General features: G+C 34.6%; 1 protein-coding gene and 1 pseudogene across 1 annotated transcript in view; one reads left to right on the forward strand and one right to left on the reverse strand.

Annotated features, from left to right (window-relative positions):
• DNAH14 (dynein axonemal heavy chain 14) overlaps positions 1–15747 on the reverse strand; it is a 426387-nt gene that overhangs the window by 210817 nt on the left and 199823 nt on the right. Inside the window, exons 40-41 of the mRNA XM_037805786.1 lie at positions 6494–6578; positions 3843–4066 (exon numbers count right to left, since the gene is read on the reverse strand). Coding sequence (XP_037661714.1) covers positions 3843–4066; positions 6494–6578 — 309 coding nt within the window. The remainder of the gene's footprint in view (positions 1–3842; positions 4067–6493; positions 6579–15747) is intronic.
• Positions 14882–15531, forward strand: LOC119524304 (annotated as a pseudogene).

The raw sequence follows: 15747 nt of genomic DNA on the forward strand, positions 1-15747 counted from the left end.
CTTGATATATTAGTTTTTGTCTTTTACATCTGTAAACATTTTATACATAGTTATTTTGTATTTTATATCTGGTAATTCCAAAACTTGAAGTCTTTCTGAGTCTCATAAATTGACTCTCATACATGATGGCTTATTTATTCTTAATCTGTAGGAAATCTGGAGGCCTAAATTCAGTGTTTTTTGTTCGTTTGTTTTATTTTGTTTTGTTTTACTTTTGCTTGGAATGAGTGGATGTTACTGACAGGGAACCACTTGAGGTCCTTTCTGAGGTCCTCAGCTTAATTTTGAAGCCTTAAGTTTAGCTCTTTACCTTGCTGGTGGCCCAAGGCTTAATCTCAAAGTCAGTTGCATCACTGATACTGACATTTTCCCTCAGGGTAACCCCAACTTTTCTGGGTGCTTACACGCCATCCTTCATTTTAAACTCCACTTTTCTTGGCAAATTACTGTTTTCTCTTACTTTATCCAAGTCTAGAAATGCATTGATAATTAAATTTTCGTGCAGAATTTGGTTATTTCTTTAACAGGAGAGTCCTACAGAGCACCTGATCCACTATTTTTTCCATATTTTTCTTTAACTCATGAGTTTCTAGAAGGGTATTTTGAAAAGTTTCCAAACACAATTTTAAAAATGCTTATTTTATAATTTGATTGCATTGTGTTCATAGAATATGATACATATAATATTCATTTTCTGAAACTTGTTGAGGCTTTCTTTGTAACTCAACATGTGTAAATATTTGCAATTGTTTTGTGTGCACTTGAAAATAAAGATCTTTGTTTTTTGGTACAAGGTTCCATATATAGATACCAATTAGGTCACACATTGGTCAGATCACTTAACAATTCAGCCTTACATTTTTTTTGTCTGCTTCATCTTTGTTTCTAATGGTGATATGTTAAAATTCTCTTACTATGATTTTAGAAGTGTTAATTCCTCCTTGAAATTCTGTCAGGTTTTGTTATTCCAAGATTTCTGTTGTTAAATTCATATAATTTCAATATTTTATCTTTTGGGGTTACTGTTATTTTTTTAATGTAGTATTCTTTTTTATTCTTCCTAAATCTTTTAGGTTAAATTTTACTTTATTATATATTATTGCTACTTTGCTTTCTTTTGGTTTATATTTGTTAATATCTTTTTTACTTTATTCTCAACTTTTCTGTGTGGTTGATATATATATATAGTGAATTATACATTTTTCTAGAAAATCTTGCTTTTCAATATTTCTATTCTATTTTAAAACACATCAAAGACCTTATCACACTTTAATGATCCATTGAATACTCTCTTCTACAACTTGTAATTTTGTGAATATTATTAATTTTACATTTTAATACAAAAGAGTAATATAGTTTATGACTAATAATTATATCTGTTAATTGAACTGTTTTACCAAGTTCTATGATTATAATTATTTTTGTACTGCATACCTTCCAACTGAATGTACTAGTTGTTTTTGTTTGTCAAAGCTGATGAAATGCAATATACCAGAAATGGTCAGGCTTTTAACATGGGGATTTATTAGTTTACAAGCTTACAATTCTGAGTCCAGGAAATGTCCAAATCAAGGCATCAACAGGCAATCCAGCAATCGTGGACACCTCTGTCACACGGCAAGGCACATGGTGGCATCTGCTGGTCCTTCTCTCCTGGATCTTATTGCTTTCAGCTTATGGCTGCTCCATCTGTGGCTATCTTCCTGAGGCCTGTGTCTTTTTCTCTGTCTTCTGTGTGTGTCCTTTTCTCTCAGCTTCTGTGTGTTTCTCTCTGTCTTTCATCCTTTTATAAAGGACTCCAGTATGAGGTTTAAGAACCCCCCAGGGCATGCCTCAACTGAAATAACCTAATCAAAAGGTCCAACCCACAATAGGTCTACACCCACAGGAAAGAATTAGCTTTAGGAACATGATCTTTTCTGGGGTCCATAAAACCTCCAAACCATCACACTAGTCTTCTTGCTGCAGTATGATTTAATAATTCTTTTATGCAAGACTTATAGGTGCTTGCCAATTTCAGTCTTTGTTTGTCTGAATGGATCTTTAATTTGATCTCATTCTTAAATGATAGTTTAACCAAGAATAACATTTTGGGTTGCCTCAGCACTTAGAAGACACTACTACATTGTCTTCTGATCGCTGTTATTGCTAATGAAAAATTCTCTACTTGCTAATTATCATTCCTTTATAGATAATACTTTTCTCTATGACACCTTTACAGATTTCCTCTTTTTCCTTGATGTCTGCAGCTTCACTATGAAGTGCCTATATGTGCTTAATCTGTGGATTTATGTTAATTCTGGCTAATTCTCTGATATTATCTCTTCAAATGTGGCTTCTCCAACACTCCCCCCACTTTTCTTCTGGAAAATCTTAGCTGATATTATGTCTCTCTTGACTGCTGTTCTCTATCTTTTTCAGTCAGTTTGTTTTTCCAGGTTTCAATTTCTAATTTTTTCTTTGATGGCACCCAAAGTAAAGTTTACTCTAACTATTGAAATAATCATTGAAATGGCTACATTTTTCATTTCCAAAATTTCTATTTTGATTCTTTTTCATAGTCATATGTTGTTTTTTTGGTTTTATTTCTTTTTGCTTCATGTTCATATTTTAAAATGGATGTTGTTCTTTCATTTATCTCTTTGAGAAACCTAAATATATTTATTTTTAAATAGCAATTTCATCTGGAAGATATTAATATTATAATGGGTGGTTTCATTAGTATACTTTCTTAATATTACTTTTCTTTATGTTTTTAGAATTACTCTTTGGAAACTGGTTATAAGTGGTCTTTTTTTTCCCTTTCTCATTTCTAGTCTGCTGGTTTTATAGTTTTATGGTTGCTTCCACCATCTCTCCTTCCCTTCCTAAATTAGATTTTAGATTGGTATTTCAGATGATAAAAGAAAGTCTCTCATATCCACTGTTTTAAGATAGACGACCTAACAGAATGAATAACTTATTAATTTGCCTTTAGGTTTATAGGGGGAAGAAATACAGAATTTAAGGTATTTCTGGCTAACAAATCAAGGCAGTTTATTTATCTCTAAGAGATAGAGACAAGTTAAATAATTAATTTCAACAACAAATAGACATACAATGTTTTGAGATTAAAAGTTAATTTCCATAGGAAATAACATAAAACCTTTGCCATCCAGATGTTGTAAATCAAATTTCGAACAAACAACCTCGTAAGGACAATTTAAAAGTTATTTCTGACAAACTGGTAGGATTTGTAAGGTTTCAGCTCTCATCTAATGATGTTCTTCTAAATATATTCATGTTTAATATTCTGTCTCTTTTTGATACCTGCAAGAACAATATTTTTATCTGTTCAAACTTTCTTTAATCAGTTACAGCTAGGTAGGAAAGTTTAGTGTTTTAAAGTACTAGGATAGATTCCATTTTTTAGGACTGATTCAAACAGCACAAACACTAAAGAAATCTAAGACAATAAAATAATTTAGCAACATTTTGAAAAAAGAAATGTGAGACTATAATATTCTGCTTCTATATGAGTTCTTGCTGCATGGTAATTTGGATAATACAGATTCAGTTACATAGCCGATCAGCTTGATTAAGCTCACAGTTTCAAGTCTTTTTCTTTGTTATTTTCACTTCCTAGGCTCTCAGCTTACTTGTAGCATCATGAATTATATGGGAATCTAATTTTCTTTAGTTTCCTTTCATTGAAGTGACAGTGTTCAGGGGTATTTATTAACCCTCTTTTACCCCTAATCTTCACATTTTAAAAGGTGGACCTAATCAGTATAAATCCAAACATAAAAGTTTTAAATTAATATTCTAATGTCAGCATAATAGTGATTGTTTTCAAAACTTACCTACTTGTGAACTATTTTCAAATAACTCATGAACAAGGTTGTTGAAATCATAGGTTACTTTTGCAAGAGAATTGCGTTCAAAGCAAAATAGTATATCATCTTCATGTTCATCTTCACGTTTTAAAGTTCCTCCAAATGCCCATGTAAATGCAAATATGAAAAGCTTTTGAATCATTATTGTTAATTTATCAGGATATTTCTCCAGATACCATGTATTTTCAGCCCTGGGGAAGATATTTATGGAAGAATGAAGGTTAAAATTTTTAGAAAACCACTAATTTATTTCAATATCATGTCAAAGTTTCATTATTAAAAATATAACAGTTAAGTATCAATCTCAACATTGTAGAATTAATGTATAACTTTCCTTTGATAACAGTCATGTAAATTACACACTGCTACTGTTTTTATTTTTAAAGTACTACATGTATAAGAGATTTGTAGTCAATCTTTATTTCACTTATTTAATACATATGGTTCACTTTTATTTCAGGTCAATTTATTAGTTGAGAGATTCCCTGTCTTTTGAGAGAGAGATCTGTTAATTCTCCACTTTATGTAAAAAGCCAGAAGTGAATTGTCATTCATTACTTATTCTTCTCAACCAAGTCACAGAGGTTAATTTAGTTCAAAATGGCTAAAGCCAGGCAGCGTGACTCTGGGTAGATCTTCTCAGTCTGGATCAACTTTGGTCATTCCCGATCCACAGGATCCTAAAATTACTCTATTGTTACAGCTGATAGTGATGGGACTGAACAAGAGATTTGGGCCTGATTTCAAGATATTTCGAATAGTTCAGGACTTAGTATTATCATAAAATTCTTTATAAATTATGAAAAACCTAAAAATGTATCACTGAACTGAAATTAGCAATCATTAATGAATAATGCATGTGCAGAATTCTATTTGAAATTTCTAGCCTAGTATAATAGTTCATTCAGCAAATATTTGTTGAATGCCGACCACTTATCAGTTACTCTGAACAAAAGAGACAGGATCTCTTTTCCCCAGGACAAAATAATAATAATAATAATGATAATAATAATAAACCATGATAAGTGCAAAGAATGAAGAGCCAAGAGTACCATAAAGAATACTAATGGGAGATAACTAATTTAGATTGTGGGAGTCAGGGGAGGCCTCTTTGAAGAAGCCACAGTTAAATTGAGACCCGAGGAATGCGTGATACTTGGTAAAATGTGGAAGGAAGATTATTTGAGTAGAATAAATACATGTGCCAAGACCATGAGGTCATGATTGGTTTGAGGAATTGAAGTTGTATGAAGAGATTAGAGAAGAGCCTGTAGCGGCAGGCAGGGTCTTTTTAAGCTGTGCCAAGGTTCCCCCCCCCCGACCCTAAGTGTAATGGGAAGTTATTAAATGGCTATAGAGAAAAACAACATTCTAACTTATGTTTTTAAAAGATCAAACACTTGCAGATATATACAAGCATATTAATCACAGTATTAGTTGTAATAGTAAAAATTGGTAACAATCTAAATGCTTATCAATGGTAGAATGGATAAATAAATGGAGATATGTTTATACAATGTAATACTAGATAGCAATGAAAATGGATGAAGTACTGTTACATGCACAATAGATTAATCACAGGGACATTTAACACTGAGCAAAAATTGCAAGTCATGGAAGATCCTATAGAGAGATTCCATTTATTTATCATTCAAAACACATGCAAAGCTAAACAAGATATTGTTTATGGATATATTAATAAACATAAAATTCAGGATAGCTGTTATCTCAGATGATGGGATGGCATAAGTAAGATCTAGGAGAGCACACTGGGGACTTCAAAGATAAAGTAATATGCTTTTTCTATAACCAGGTGGTGTGTATATGGGTGTTTGTGGTATTGCTATTCATATCTTACACATATTTTATAAATATTCTTTTATGGATACTTACTATTTAACAAAAAATAAAAGTAATATCTGGTTGTTACATTTAGAATGAACTGGAAGAGTAAAGAGTACAGCTGGGGAAACCAATTAGGAAACAATGGTACAGGAAAGAAATAATGGAGGTTTGGACTAAAATAGTGATAGCTAAAATGCAGAAAAGTCAATGGATTTTAAGGTAGAGTTAACAGGTCAATTAGAATGTTTTATCAGGGATTCATAATAAGATGTAGGAAGGCCACAACAGTGACTCTCCTGACTTACAAAATGCAGAAGAAATGTATAACTAATAATTTCTGAAGCTATAATTTGCTGAGCACTTATTATGTTCCAGTACTATGCTAGACATTTAGCACATAACATTATTATTCCAGTTTTATAAATGACAAAATCAAAGCTTAAAAATATTTAAAAACTGGTTCAACATTTCACAGCTCATAAATGGAAGATTCATGAAATAAATTCTTGCCAACTATATCCCCTTCTCAAATAGGTACAGGTTTGGACATATATACTCTTATAATGGCTATTGTTTTAAAACTAGGCCTCGTAATCTGAAGATCTTCTATTAGATATACAAAGGACTCTAAACTGGTATAAAATAAATTTAAGTGGCTTTTGATATTATGAAGTCACAAAAGTATTAGTTTATTGACAAGAAACCCTGTACCTATTTGAGGGTCTGGCACCTAGTAGTTTCTAAAACGTTTTTATTGAATAAATGTGACTGACCTTTTTTCTGTTTCCTTGAATTTGTCAGAAACGTTTGATTTTATAAGATTTATCTCCTCAGTTGAAGTATCATTCGAATCATTACCTTAAAAAAGAAAGAAAATTTTTCTACAACCAACAATAGATCTAAAATTTAGCTGCTTTACTAATGAGGTTTAATCTTTTAACACTGTTTAATTTGTGAATTAACATAGGAGAACATCTTTGTTTATATATACAGTATCTCAGCTACTTTGCCAGATCAAAGTGGGAATTACTTTTGTAAGCAAAAGAAGAGCAGAGAATATTCCTACAATTGTCTGAATCGATTCATATTTGAAGCTTAAAGCTACATACTTTTAATTCTTCATTCTATTTTAGCAACTTTTTCCTAAGTTTGAAATTGTTCCAAAATGAAAAGTTTAAAACACTCAGGTGATTACCTCCAAATATGGTGCACATTACTAACTAAATAATGAGTTCTAGTAGAGTGAAGCATTAAAAGAAATAAACAAAACAAAACAAAAAACCCTGCATGCTTTCAAATAAGAAATTCATCAAAACAAACATTGAACATGTGTACTTTAGGCAGATTCTAGTTATCTCCCTCCTATCCTCCATTACCTACTTTTTTTGTCCAAGTCATCCATTCCATAGAGAATTAACAAAGAGAGTGAATGATTTATTCATTCTTCATTTTAGCTTATTTTTTCTTTCATAATGCTTATTTCTTATTAAAATAACGGATGCCCAGGAATGAGCCTGGCCATGCCACTGAGGGATTGAGAATGCCTTTTTGACCAAAAGGGGGAAAAGAAAGGTAACAAAATAAGGTTTCAGTGACTAAGAGATTTCAAATAGAGTTGAGAGGCTGTCCTGGAGGTTACTCTTATGCAAGCTCTAGCTAGATATTCCAAATGCCCACAGTATGCCAAGCCCTAATCCACAGTAGTCTTAAAAATATTAAAGAACACCTAGGTCTCTATCTGAGACTCTTTAAAAGTTTCACTCACTAAGTTTACTTTTTAGAAACTTAAATCCTCCAGAATGTACCTATGCCAGATAAGTCCCCAAACCCACAGGCAACAGCCTCTTCAAGAACATCAGCCAGATGCATCTTCCCCATAATGTCGACACCCCTTTTCAATACGAACAAGTTAGGGTGGTCACTGCCAAGATATCCCTGAAGACTGAGAAAGTGATCAAATGAGAGAGCGGGGTAGAAACAGACAAGATAGGATTTAACAAAGGATTATGAATACTGAATCTTTATATAATTTTTTTTGAATTTCTAGGGTACTAGAATAACCAGAAGGAAATAACTGACCTGGTAGAAGTGCAACCCATAATATGCTTTGAAATTTGCTCTACAGCTACTTGTTAAATTGTACTTTGAAAGTTATCACATTTCTGTATATGTGTTATACTTCACAATAAGGAAATAACTGAAATTGTAGAACTGTAACCCATAACATTCTTTGAAACTTGCTAACTACCTGTTAAATCATACTTTGAAAGTTATCATTTTTCTGTATATATGTTATATTTTACAATAAAAAATGTAAAAAAATAACATATGCTTCTCATAGAACATTTTTAAGATATAAAAATTTTACTGAAGAAAATAATCACCCATAATTCCATCAGCCACAGATAATAACCATGAAAACGTTGATGCATATCTTTTAGTCTTTTATATAAATACTTACAGATTATATAAATATATACTTAAATTGTTAAACTTAAAAAATTAAAAACAGACTTGGGCTCTTATCCTGCATTTTAATTTTAAGCCTGTCCTCATGTTATTAATAAGCCTTTGAAATATAATTTCATTGCACCAGTTTATTAAGCTATTCTGTTGCTGGAATCCAGATTATTGCTGTTTTTATTATAATTAATTATGCTATAAATAAAGCTCCTTCTGTATAAATCTTTGTACACTTCTCTAATTATTTCTTTATAATAAATTCCCAGAAGAAGAGATACTAAAGCAAAGCATATGGATGTTTTGGGCATATGTTGCCAAGTGGCTCACCAAGAAAGGTTGAATTAATTTATTCTTTGAATAGTTTCTGTGAGAGTTTATGCTTCAGCATATCATAGCTACCAATGTGTTTTGTCCTTTCCAAAAATCTTTGCTATTTATTAGATTAAAATTTTACTCTATTTCCAAAGAAATTTTCCTTTCATTATGTATAAGGCTAAACATTTTTTAAAAATTTTGTTTATGGGGAATTTTAGTAGTTGGGCAAAGATCTCTGTGACTCAGTTAAATTTTATATCTGCCCCTCCCTCATCCTCAGTCATTTTGTAGCTTGGCTGAGAATGTTTGAAAGAATATCCCCTGTAAGCAAATACTGCAGGATGAAGAAGGGGCTATGACAACAGAAATGGCATGGAATATTTTAGGGTTATAAAGTCTTGAGAAGTTTTTTGGAGTAAGTAACTTTCATTGTATAGTACTAGTATAGTATAGTTTTTTTCGTGCTATGGTATAGTATTGCCAGCTTCTCTCTGCTATAATTAGCCAAATGAAGAATGAAATGAATCTGATAAATCCTTATTTCATCTCTCTAGAATAGAATCTCTCTACTCTACTCTACTTTATGATCCCAGAGAGATCATGTGTGACACGAACCATGATTCAGGTCCTAAAACATAACAATTAACCATTCTTGTTCAGTAGGTATAACATACAATGAAACACCAAATATTTACCATAAACTTGTTTCTTCAAATATTTATCATCTCTGGTAGCTGATAAAGTAGATGGCAGATTTTTGCAACTGGAAGAGTTGAACTTCTGTTTTCTACTAGATGATTACCTGAGACCTTCGAGGAAGCTTTCCAATCATTCTCTATCATTCTCAACACACCACTACAAGGTCATGGTTTCTGCTTCCACATGAGCCCTCAGTGTACAACATGAAATCTTTGTATTCTTCCTTAATTTACTTTCTTATTTTCTCAATGACTATTCTATGCATTTCTCACCGTAAACCAACCTTTCACCTTCTTTAAATTGGTAGATGAATTTGGCTCTTATTTCACAGGAAAATTGAAGCCATTAGGGATAATCTCTTTCAACATTCTACCTTTCTACCCCAAAACATCTTCTAACTATACCCATCCATATCTCTTGTCTGCCAATTTTAAAAAAGTGATGCATCTCCTATTCAAGGCTCTCTATATTTTCTCATAACTGATCTCTTCAAGACTCTTGTGGGAACTATTTTTACTTCTCAGTCCTTCTATTTCCTTTATCTTCAATTTCTTCCTCTCTGTTGGCACTTCTTTCCCTGCATATTCTCCCTTGCGATCTATGTACCTTCATGGAGATGACTGTCAAATTAGAATCCTCACCCTAGAAACTCACCTGAGTTAATACATCTACCTTCTTGCTGTACAGTTCTAGCTCTATATCCCACAAAATCAACATGGCTACAACTTAATTCATCATCTCACAAAACAATTCTTCCTCTTAATTTTCTACTTCTGTTGGTAACATCTTCATCTAACCAGTCACTCAAGTTACAAGCCAGAGAATCATTCTTGACTTTTCCCTTTCCCTTATTGCTGTATTCAATATTTTGTTAAATCATGCCAATGTTGCCTTCCAGATATTTTTAAAACTGCTTTCTCTTTTTTATCCTAAATACCACTGTCCTAGTTCAGGACCTCAAATCATTCATATCCTAATCTGTCTCATTCCCAGTCTCTTCCTTCTCAAAACTATTCTCCACTCTATTTAAATAGCAGTTCAAACTTGACCATGTCCTTCCCTTGCTTAAAATCCTTCAATGTTTCCCTTTCAACTACAGGATAAAACCTAATCCCTTTCTTATGGCCACAAATCTCTAAATGAACTTGCCTGACCTCCTTCTCCAGTCTCATCTCTCTCTACTCTCTACCTTGCATTTTATCATCTAGAAATACTGAATCACTTAATTTCTTCTCTCCCTTCACCCTTTCCCTTGTTGCACATGCATATATCATGTTATTTCTCCCTTCCATTCCTTTATCTAAGTAAATTTTAAAATAATATGTCTCCTAAATAGTGAACCAATTGCTCCTGCTATGTTTATACAGATGGTTCTCAAATTGTGTTTCTGAGACAAACAACATCAACATCACCTAGGAACTTGTTAAAAATGCAAATTCTTGGATCCCATCCAAGAGCTACTAAATTAGAAACCCTGGGGGTGGGGCCCAGCAACTGGTCTTTTAACCAGACTTCCAGGTGATTCTAACGCAACACACTAAAGTTTGAAATTACTAATTTACAGTATAATCCTTTTTTTGCTAATACTTCTTGTTATGGCACTTATTTACTATGTATTAAATTACTATATACTAAGATCTGTTTCTATATTACCTATTCTGTTCCATCAGTTGATCAACTCACTATACTAATATGCATTGTCTTAATTGTTGTAGCTTTATGATAACTTTTCTTACCTACTAGAGCTATTCTCCTCCCCTCCCCCTCATAACTCTCATTTGGAAAGCTGCATAAATAGCTAAGACAGTTTTAGGAAAGAAGAACAAATAGGTAGAATGTGGCCTATCATATATTAAGACATATCACAGAGCTATAATAATTAAAATGATATGGTATTAGAGCGGTAATGAAACTGCCCCCAAATCTTTTAGCTACTCTGTAACTCCACCTTTTGAGCCTCTTTTGCAAGCACCACCCAAAACCTGCTAGTAGTTTTTTTTGAAATTGTTAGTAGCAACTTCTCTTTTTGAACTTGTTTCGCAAGCTGATGTAATTTGAGCATGCATAGAAACCGAGACTGGCACCTTTACATGACCTCCACTACCCCAGGAATGAAAATCATCTCCCTTGGAACCAAAGTCAAGTAAATTAAGAGAGGCATCAGAAGTAAATCCAATATGAGAGATCCTTCAACAAGGAAAATCTGGCGGAAGACCTGCGTTATCACATATGGGCAAATCCGTGCCTGGCTACAACACCCACTTCCTGCTCACATAAAATCTTCCTTAGCCCTCAAGTCAAGGAGACAGAGATGAGCCTTGCCTCCTATCTCCTTGCTGGTCAACCTTGTAATAAAGGTCTTTCTTTTCTCAAAATCCTGATGTCATAAGAATTGACTCCTGTGCATGTCAGGCATTGAGCCCTTGCTTGGTAACAATAATAGATCATTTGATCATTGGAATGACATGGAAAGCAAGATACAGGCCTATGTACATATAAGAACTTGGTACATGATAGAGGAAACATTAAAAATCAGTGGGAAAAGGATAGCCTATTTGATAAATAGCCTTGGGACAACTGGTTTTGTTTGGGAAGGGGTGTCAGGTAAGATTCTTACTTTACAACATTAACCAAAATTGATTTCTGGTGGACCAAAATTCAAACTGAAATCATACACCAATATTTTCAGAAAAAATATAGAATGTCTTTATGAAATTTTGGTACATACAAACACTATCCACTTTTGTCTACTGTTCTAATATCTGGTGACCTTGCTGTTATCTTCAATTCTGAGCATTTGCTGATATTTCTGTTTTTGTTTGTTTACTCAGTTCTTTTAGTTGCTACCTCACATAATATACACATATGACCTCAGTTGATTATATCTGTGACTGATTAAATCTACAATCAACAAAGGAGGCTGTCTTCAGAAGTCAGAGAAAATAATTTCTATTTCAGTCAGCAGAGCCCTAAAATATATGAAGCAAATACTGACAGATTTGAAGGGAAAAACTGACAGTTCTATATTAATAGTAATAGAATATAATATACCAATTTCATTAACTAATAGAATATCTAGACAGAAGATTATGAAGGAAATACAAAACATGAACAATACTCTAAATCAACTAGACCTAAAAGATATAGATAGAACATGTCACCCAACAGCAACAGAATACACATTCTTCTTAAGTGCACATGGACAATTCTCCAGAATAGACTACATCTTAGGCCACAAATCAAGTATCAATAAATTTGAAAAAATTGAAATCATAATGTATCTTCTCCAACCACAATGGAATGAAGTTAAAAATCAGTAACAGAGGGAAAAATGGAAAATTCACAAATATATGAAAACTAAACATCATACTCTTAGTCAGTTAATGGGATAAAAAGAATCACAATGGAAAATAGGAAATACATTCAGGCAATTGAAAATGAAAATACAACATATCAAAACTTATAGGATGCAGCGAAGGCAGTCCCAAAAGAGAAATTTATACTTCTAAATTCTTACATTAAAAAAGAAGAAAGAGAGAGAGAAGAACCTAAGATGGCAGCTAGGTGAGACAGGGCAAAAAAACACCTCCATGAAAAAAACTAGATAAAAGCCAGAAAGTGACCCAGAACACCAGTACCAGTAATGAACCAGCTGGACAAGGTCTGCCAAATCCACAGGGACCGTGCATTTGGTGAAACCAGGAGTCTGCATTCTGAAATGAAAAGAACCCTATCAAGTAAAGCAAATGCCAAGAGGCCAAAAACAACAGAAAATCTTAAAGCATATGATAAAATCAGACAATATGGAGAACCCAAACCCAAACACCCAAATCAAAAGATCAGAAAAGACACAGTACGTGGCGCAATTAATCAAAGAACTAAAACCAAACAATGAGAGCATGGCACAGGATATAAAGGACATGAAGAAGACCCTAGAAGAGCATAAAGAAGAAATTGCAAGAGTAAATAAAAAAGCAGAAGATCTTATGGAAATAAAAGAAACTGTTGGCCAAATTAAAAAGATTCTGGATACTCATAATACAAGATTAGAAGAAGCTGAACAATGACTCAGCGTCATTGAGGACTACAGAATGGAAAATGAAAGAACAAAAGAAAGAATGGGGAAAAAAATTGAAAAAATTGAAATGGATCTCAGAGATATGATAGATAAAATAAAACGTCCAAATTTAAGACTCATTGGTGTCCCAGAAGGGGAAGAGGAGAGTAAAGGTCTAGAAAGAGTATTCAGAGAAATCGTTGGGGAAAACTTCCCAAACCTTCTACACAATAGAAATACACAAAGCATAAATGCCCAGTGTTCTAGTTTGCTAATGCTGCCAGAATGCAAAACACCAGAGATGGATTGGCTTTTATAAAATGGGGTTTATCTGGTTACACAGTTACAGTCTTAAGGCCATAAAGTGTCCAAGGTAGCTCATCAGCAATCGGGTATCTTCACTGAAGGATGGCCGATGGTGTCTGGAAAACCTCTGTTAGCTGGGAAGGCACGTGGCTGGTGTCTGCTCCAAAGTTCTGGTTTCAAAATGGCTTTCTCCCAAAACGTTCCTTTCTAGGCTACAGTTCCTCAAAAATGTCACTCTTAGTTGCACTTGGGATATTTGTCCTCTCTCAGCTTCTCCGGAGCAAGAGTCTGCTTTCAATGACCATTTTCAAACTGTCTCTCATCTGCAGCTCCTGTGCTTTCTTCAAAGTGTCCCCCTTTGCTGTAGCTCCTCTTCAAAATGTCACTCACAGCTGCACTGAGTTCCTTCTGCTTGTCAGCTCATTTATATGGCTCCACTGATCAAGGCCCACCCTGAATGGGGTGGGGCCATGCCTCCATGGAAATTATCTCATGAGAGTTATCACCCACAGCTGGGTGGGGCACATCTCCAAAGAAACACTCAAAGAATTATAATCTAATCAACACTGATAACATCTGCCCACACAAGATTACATCAAAGCTAATGGCGTTTGGGGGGACACAATACATTCAAACCGGCACATCCAGCAAACTCTACATAGAATAAATCCAAATAAACCTACTCCAAGACATATTCTGATCAGACTGTCAAATACTGAAGAGAAGGAGCAAGTTCTGAAAGCAGCAAGAGAAAGCAATTCACCACATACAAAGGAAACAACATAAGATTAGGTAGTGACTACTCAGCAGCCACCATGGAGGCAAGAAGGCAATGGCATGACATATTTAAAATTCTGAGAGAGAAAAATTTCCAACCAAGAATACTTTATCCAGCAAAACTCTCCTTCCAATTTGAGGGAGAGCTTAAATTTTTCACAAACAAATGCTGAGAGATTTTGCTAATAAAAGACCTGCCTACTTCAGATACTAAAGGGAGCCCTACCAACAGAGAAACAAAGAGAGAGAGATATAGAGAAATTTAACAGACATATATAGAACATTACATCCCAAATCACCAGGACACACATTCTTCTCTAGAGATAATGGATCTTTCTCCAGAATATACCATATGCTGGGACATAAAACAAGCCTCAATAAATCAAAAAAAATTGAATATATTCAAAGCACATTCTCTGACCACAATGGAGCACAAATAGAAGTCAATAACCATCAGAGACTTAGAAAATTCACAAAACACCTGGAGGGTAAAAATGAGGGGGAGATGAAAACACTCCCGGATAATCAAAAGCTGAGGGACTCCATGTGGATGCTCGGGCGCCGTGCAGCTGCCGGCTTTCTGCCCCGGGCGGCGCCCCAGGGCCCGGCACAGGCCTGTACTACTGCCTGGCCGCTGGCGGAACACACCCTGCTCTGCGGCCGCCGGGACCTGGGCACCGGACCGCCGCAAACTGGGCACCTGGCCAAGACAGCTTGAACTTCCGCTGCCTCAATCAGATTCTGAATACCAAAAAGCAGAGTGCCCGTTTGATGAATCTGAGGAAAACAGGAACTTTGGGTGATCCAGGCTCTCCAGATGACACCACCTATGAAAGACTGGCAGAGGAAACTCTGGATTCCTTAGCAGAGTTTTTTGAAGACCTTGCAGATAAATCTTACACATTTGAGGATTATGATGTCTCATTTGGGAGTGATGTTTTAACAATTAAACTGGGTGGAGATCTGGGAACCTACGTGATCAATAAGCAAACCCCAAACAAGCAAATCTGGTTATCTTCTCCATCCAGTGGGCCCAAGCGCTATGATTGGACTGGAAAAAACTGGGTGTACTCCCACGACGGCGTTTCCCTCCATGAGCTGCTGACTGCAGAGCTGACTGCAGCTTTGAAAACCAAATTGGACTTATCTTCCTTGGCCTATTCTGGAAAAGACACTTGATGACCAGCCCATTTTTAAGGACATTAAAAGCTATAAAGCCAAGGCCCCAGCTTTGTTCTACAGCTGCGTGAGTGTCTGTTCTTTTCCATTCCTGCTTTTGAGGACATTTGCATGGTGTGTAAGGGCTCTGTGCAAAGAATGAGCCGCCTCCCACCCCACTGCCAAGTTCTGACTTTTAATTCCTAAAGCGTTTTTTTCTATTTATTGTCTGATTTCCTCCTTCATATGATC

Source organism: Choloepus didactylus, chromosome 2 (genome assembly GCF_015220235.1).
Source record: "Choloepus didactylus isolate mChoDid1 chromosome 2, mChoDid1.pri, whole genome shotgun sequence".
NCBI classification, from domain to species: domain Eukaryota; kingdom Metazoa; phylum Chordata; class Mammalia; order Pilosa; family Megalonychidae; genus Choloepus; species Choloepus didactylus.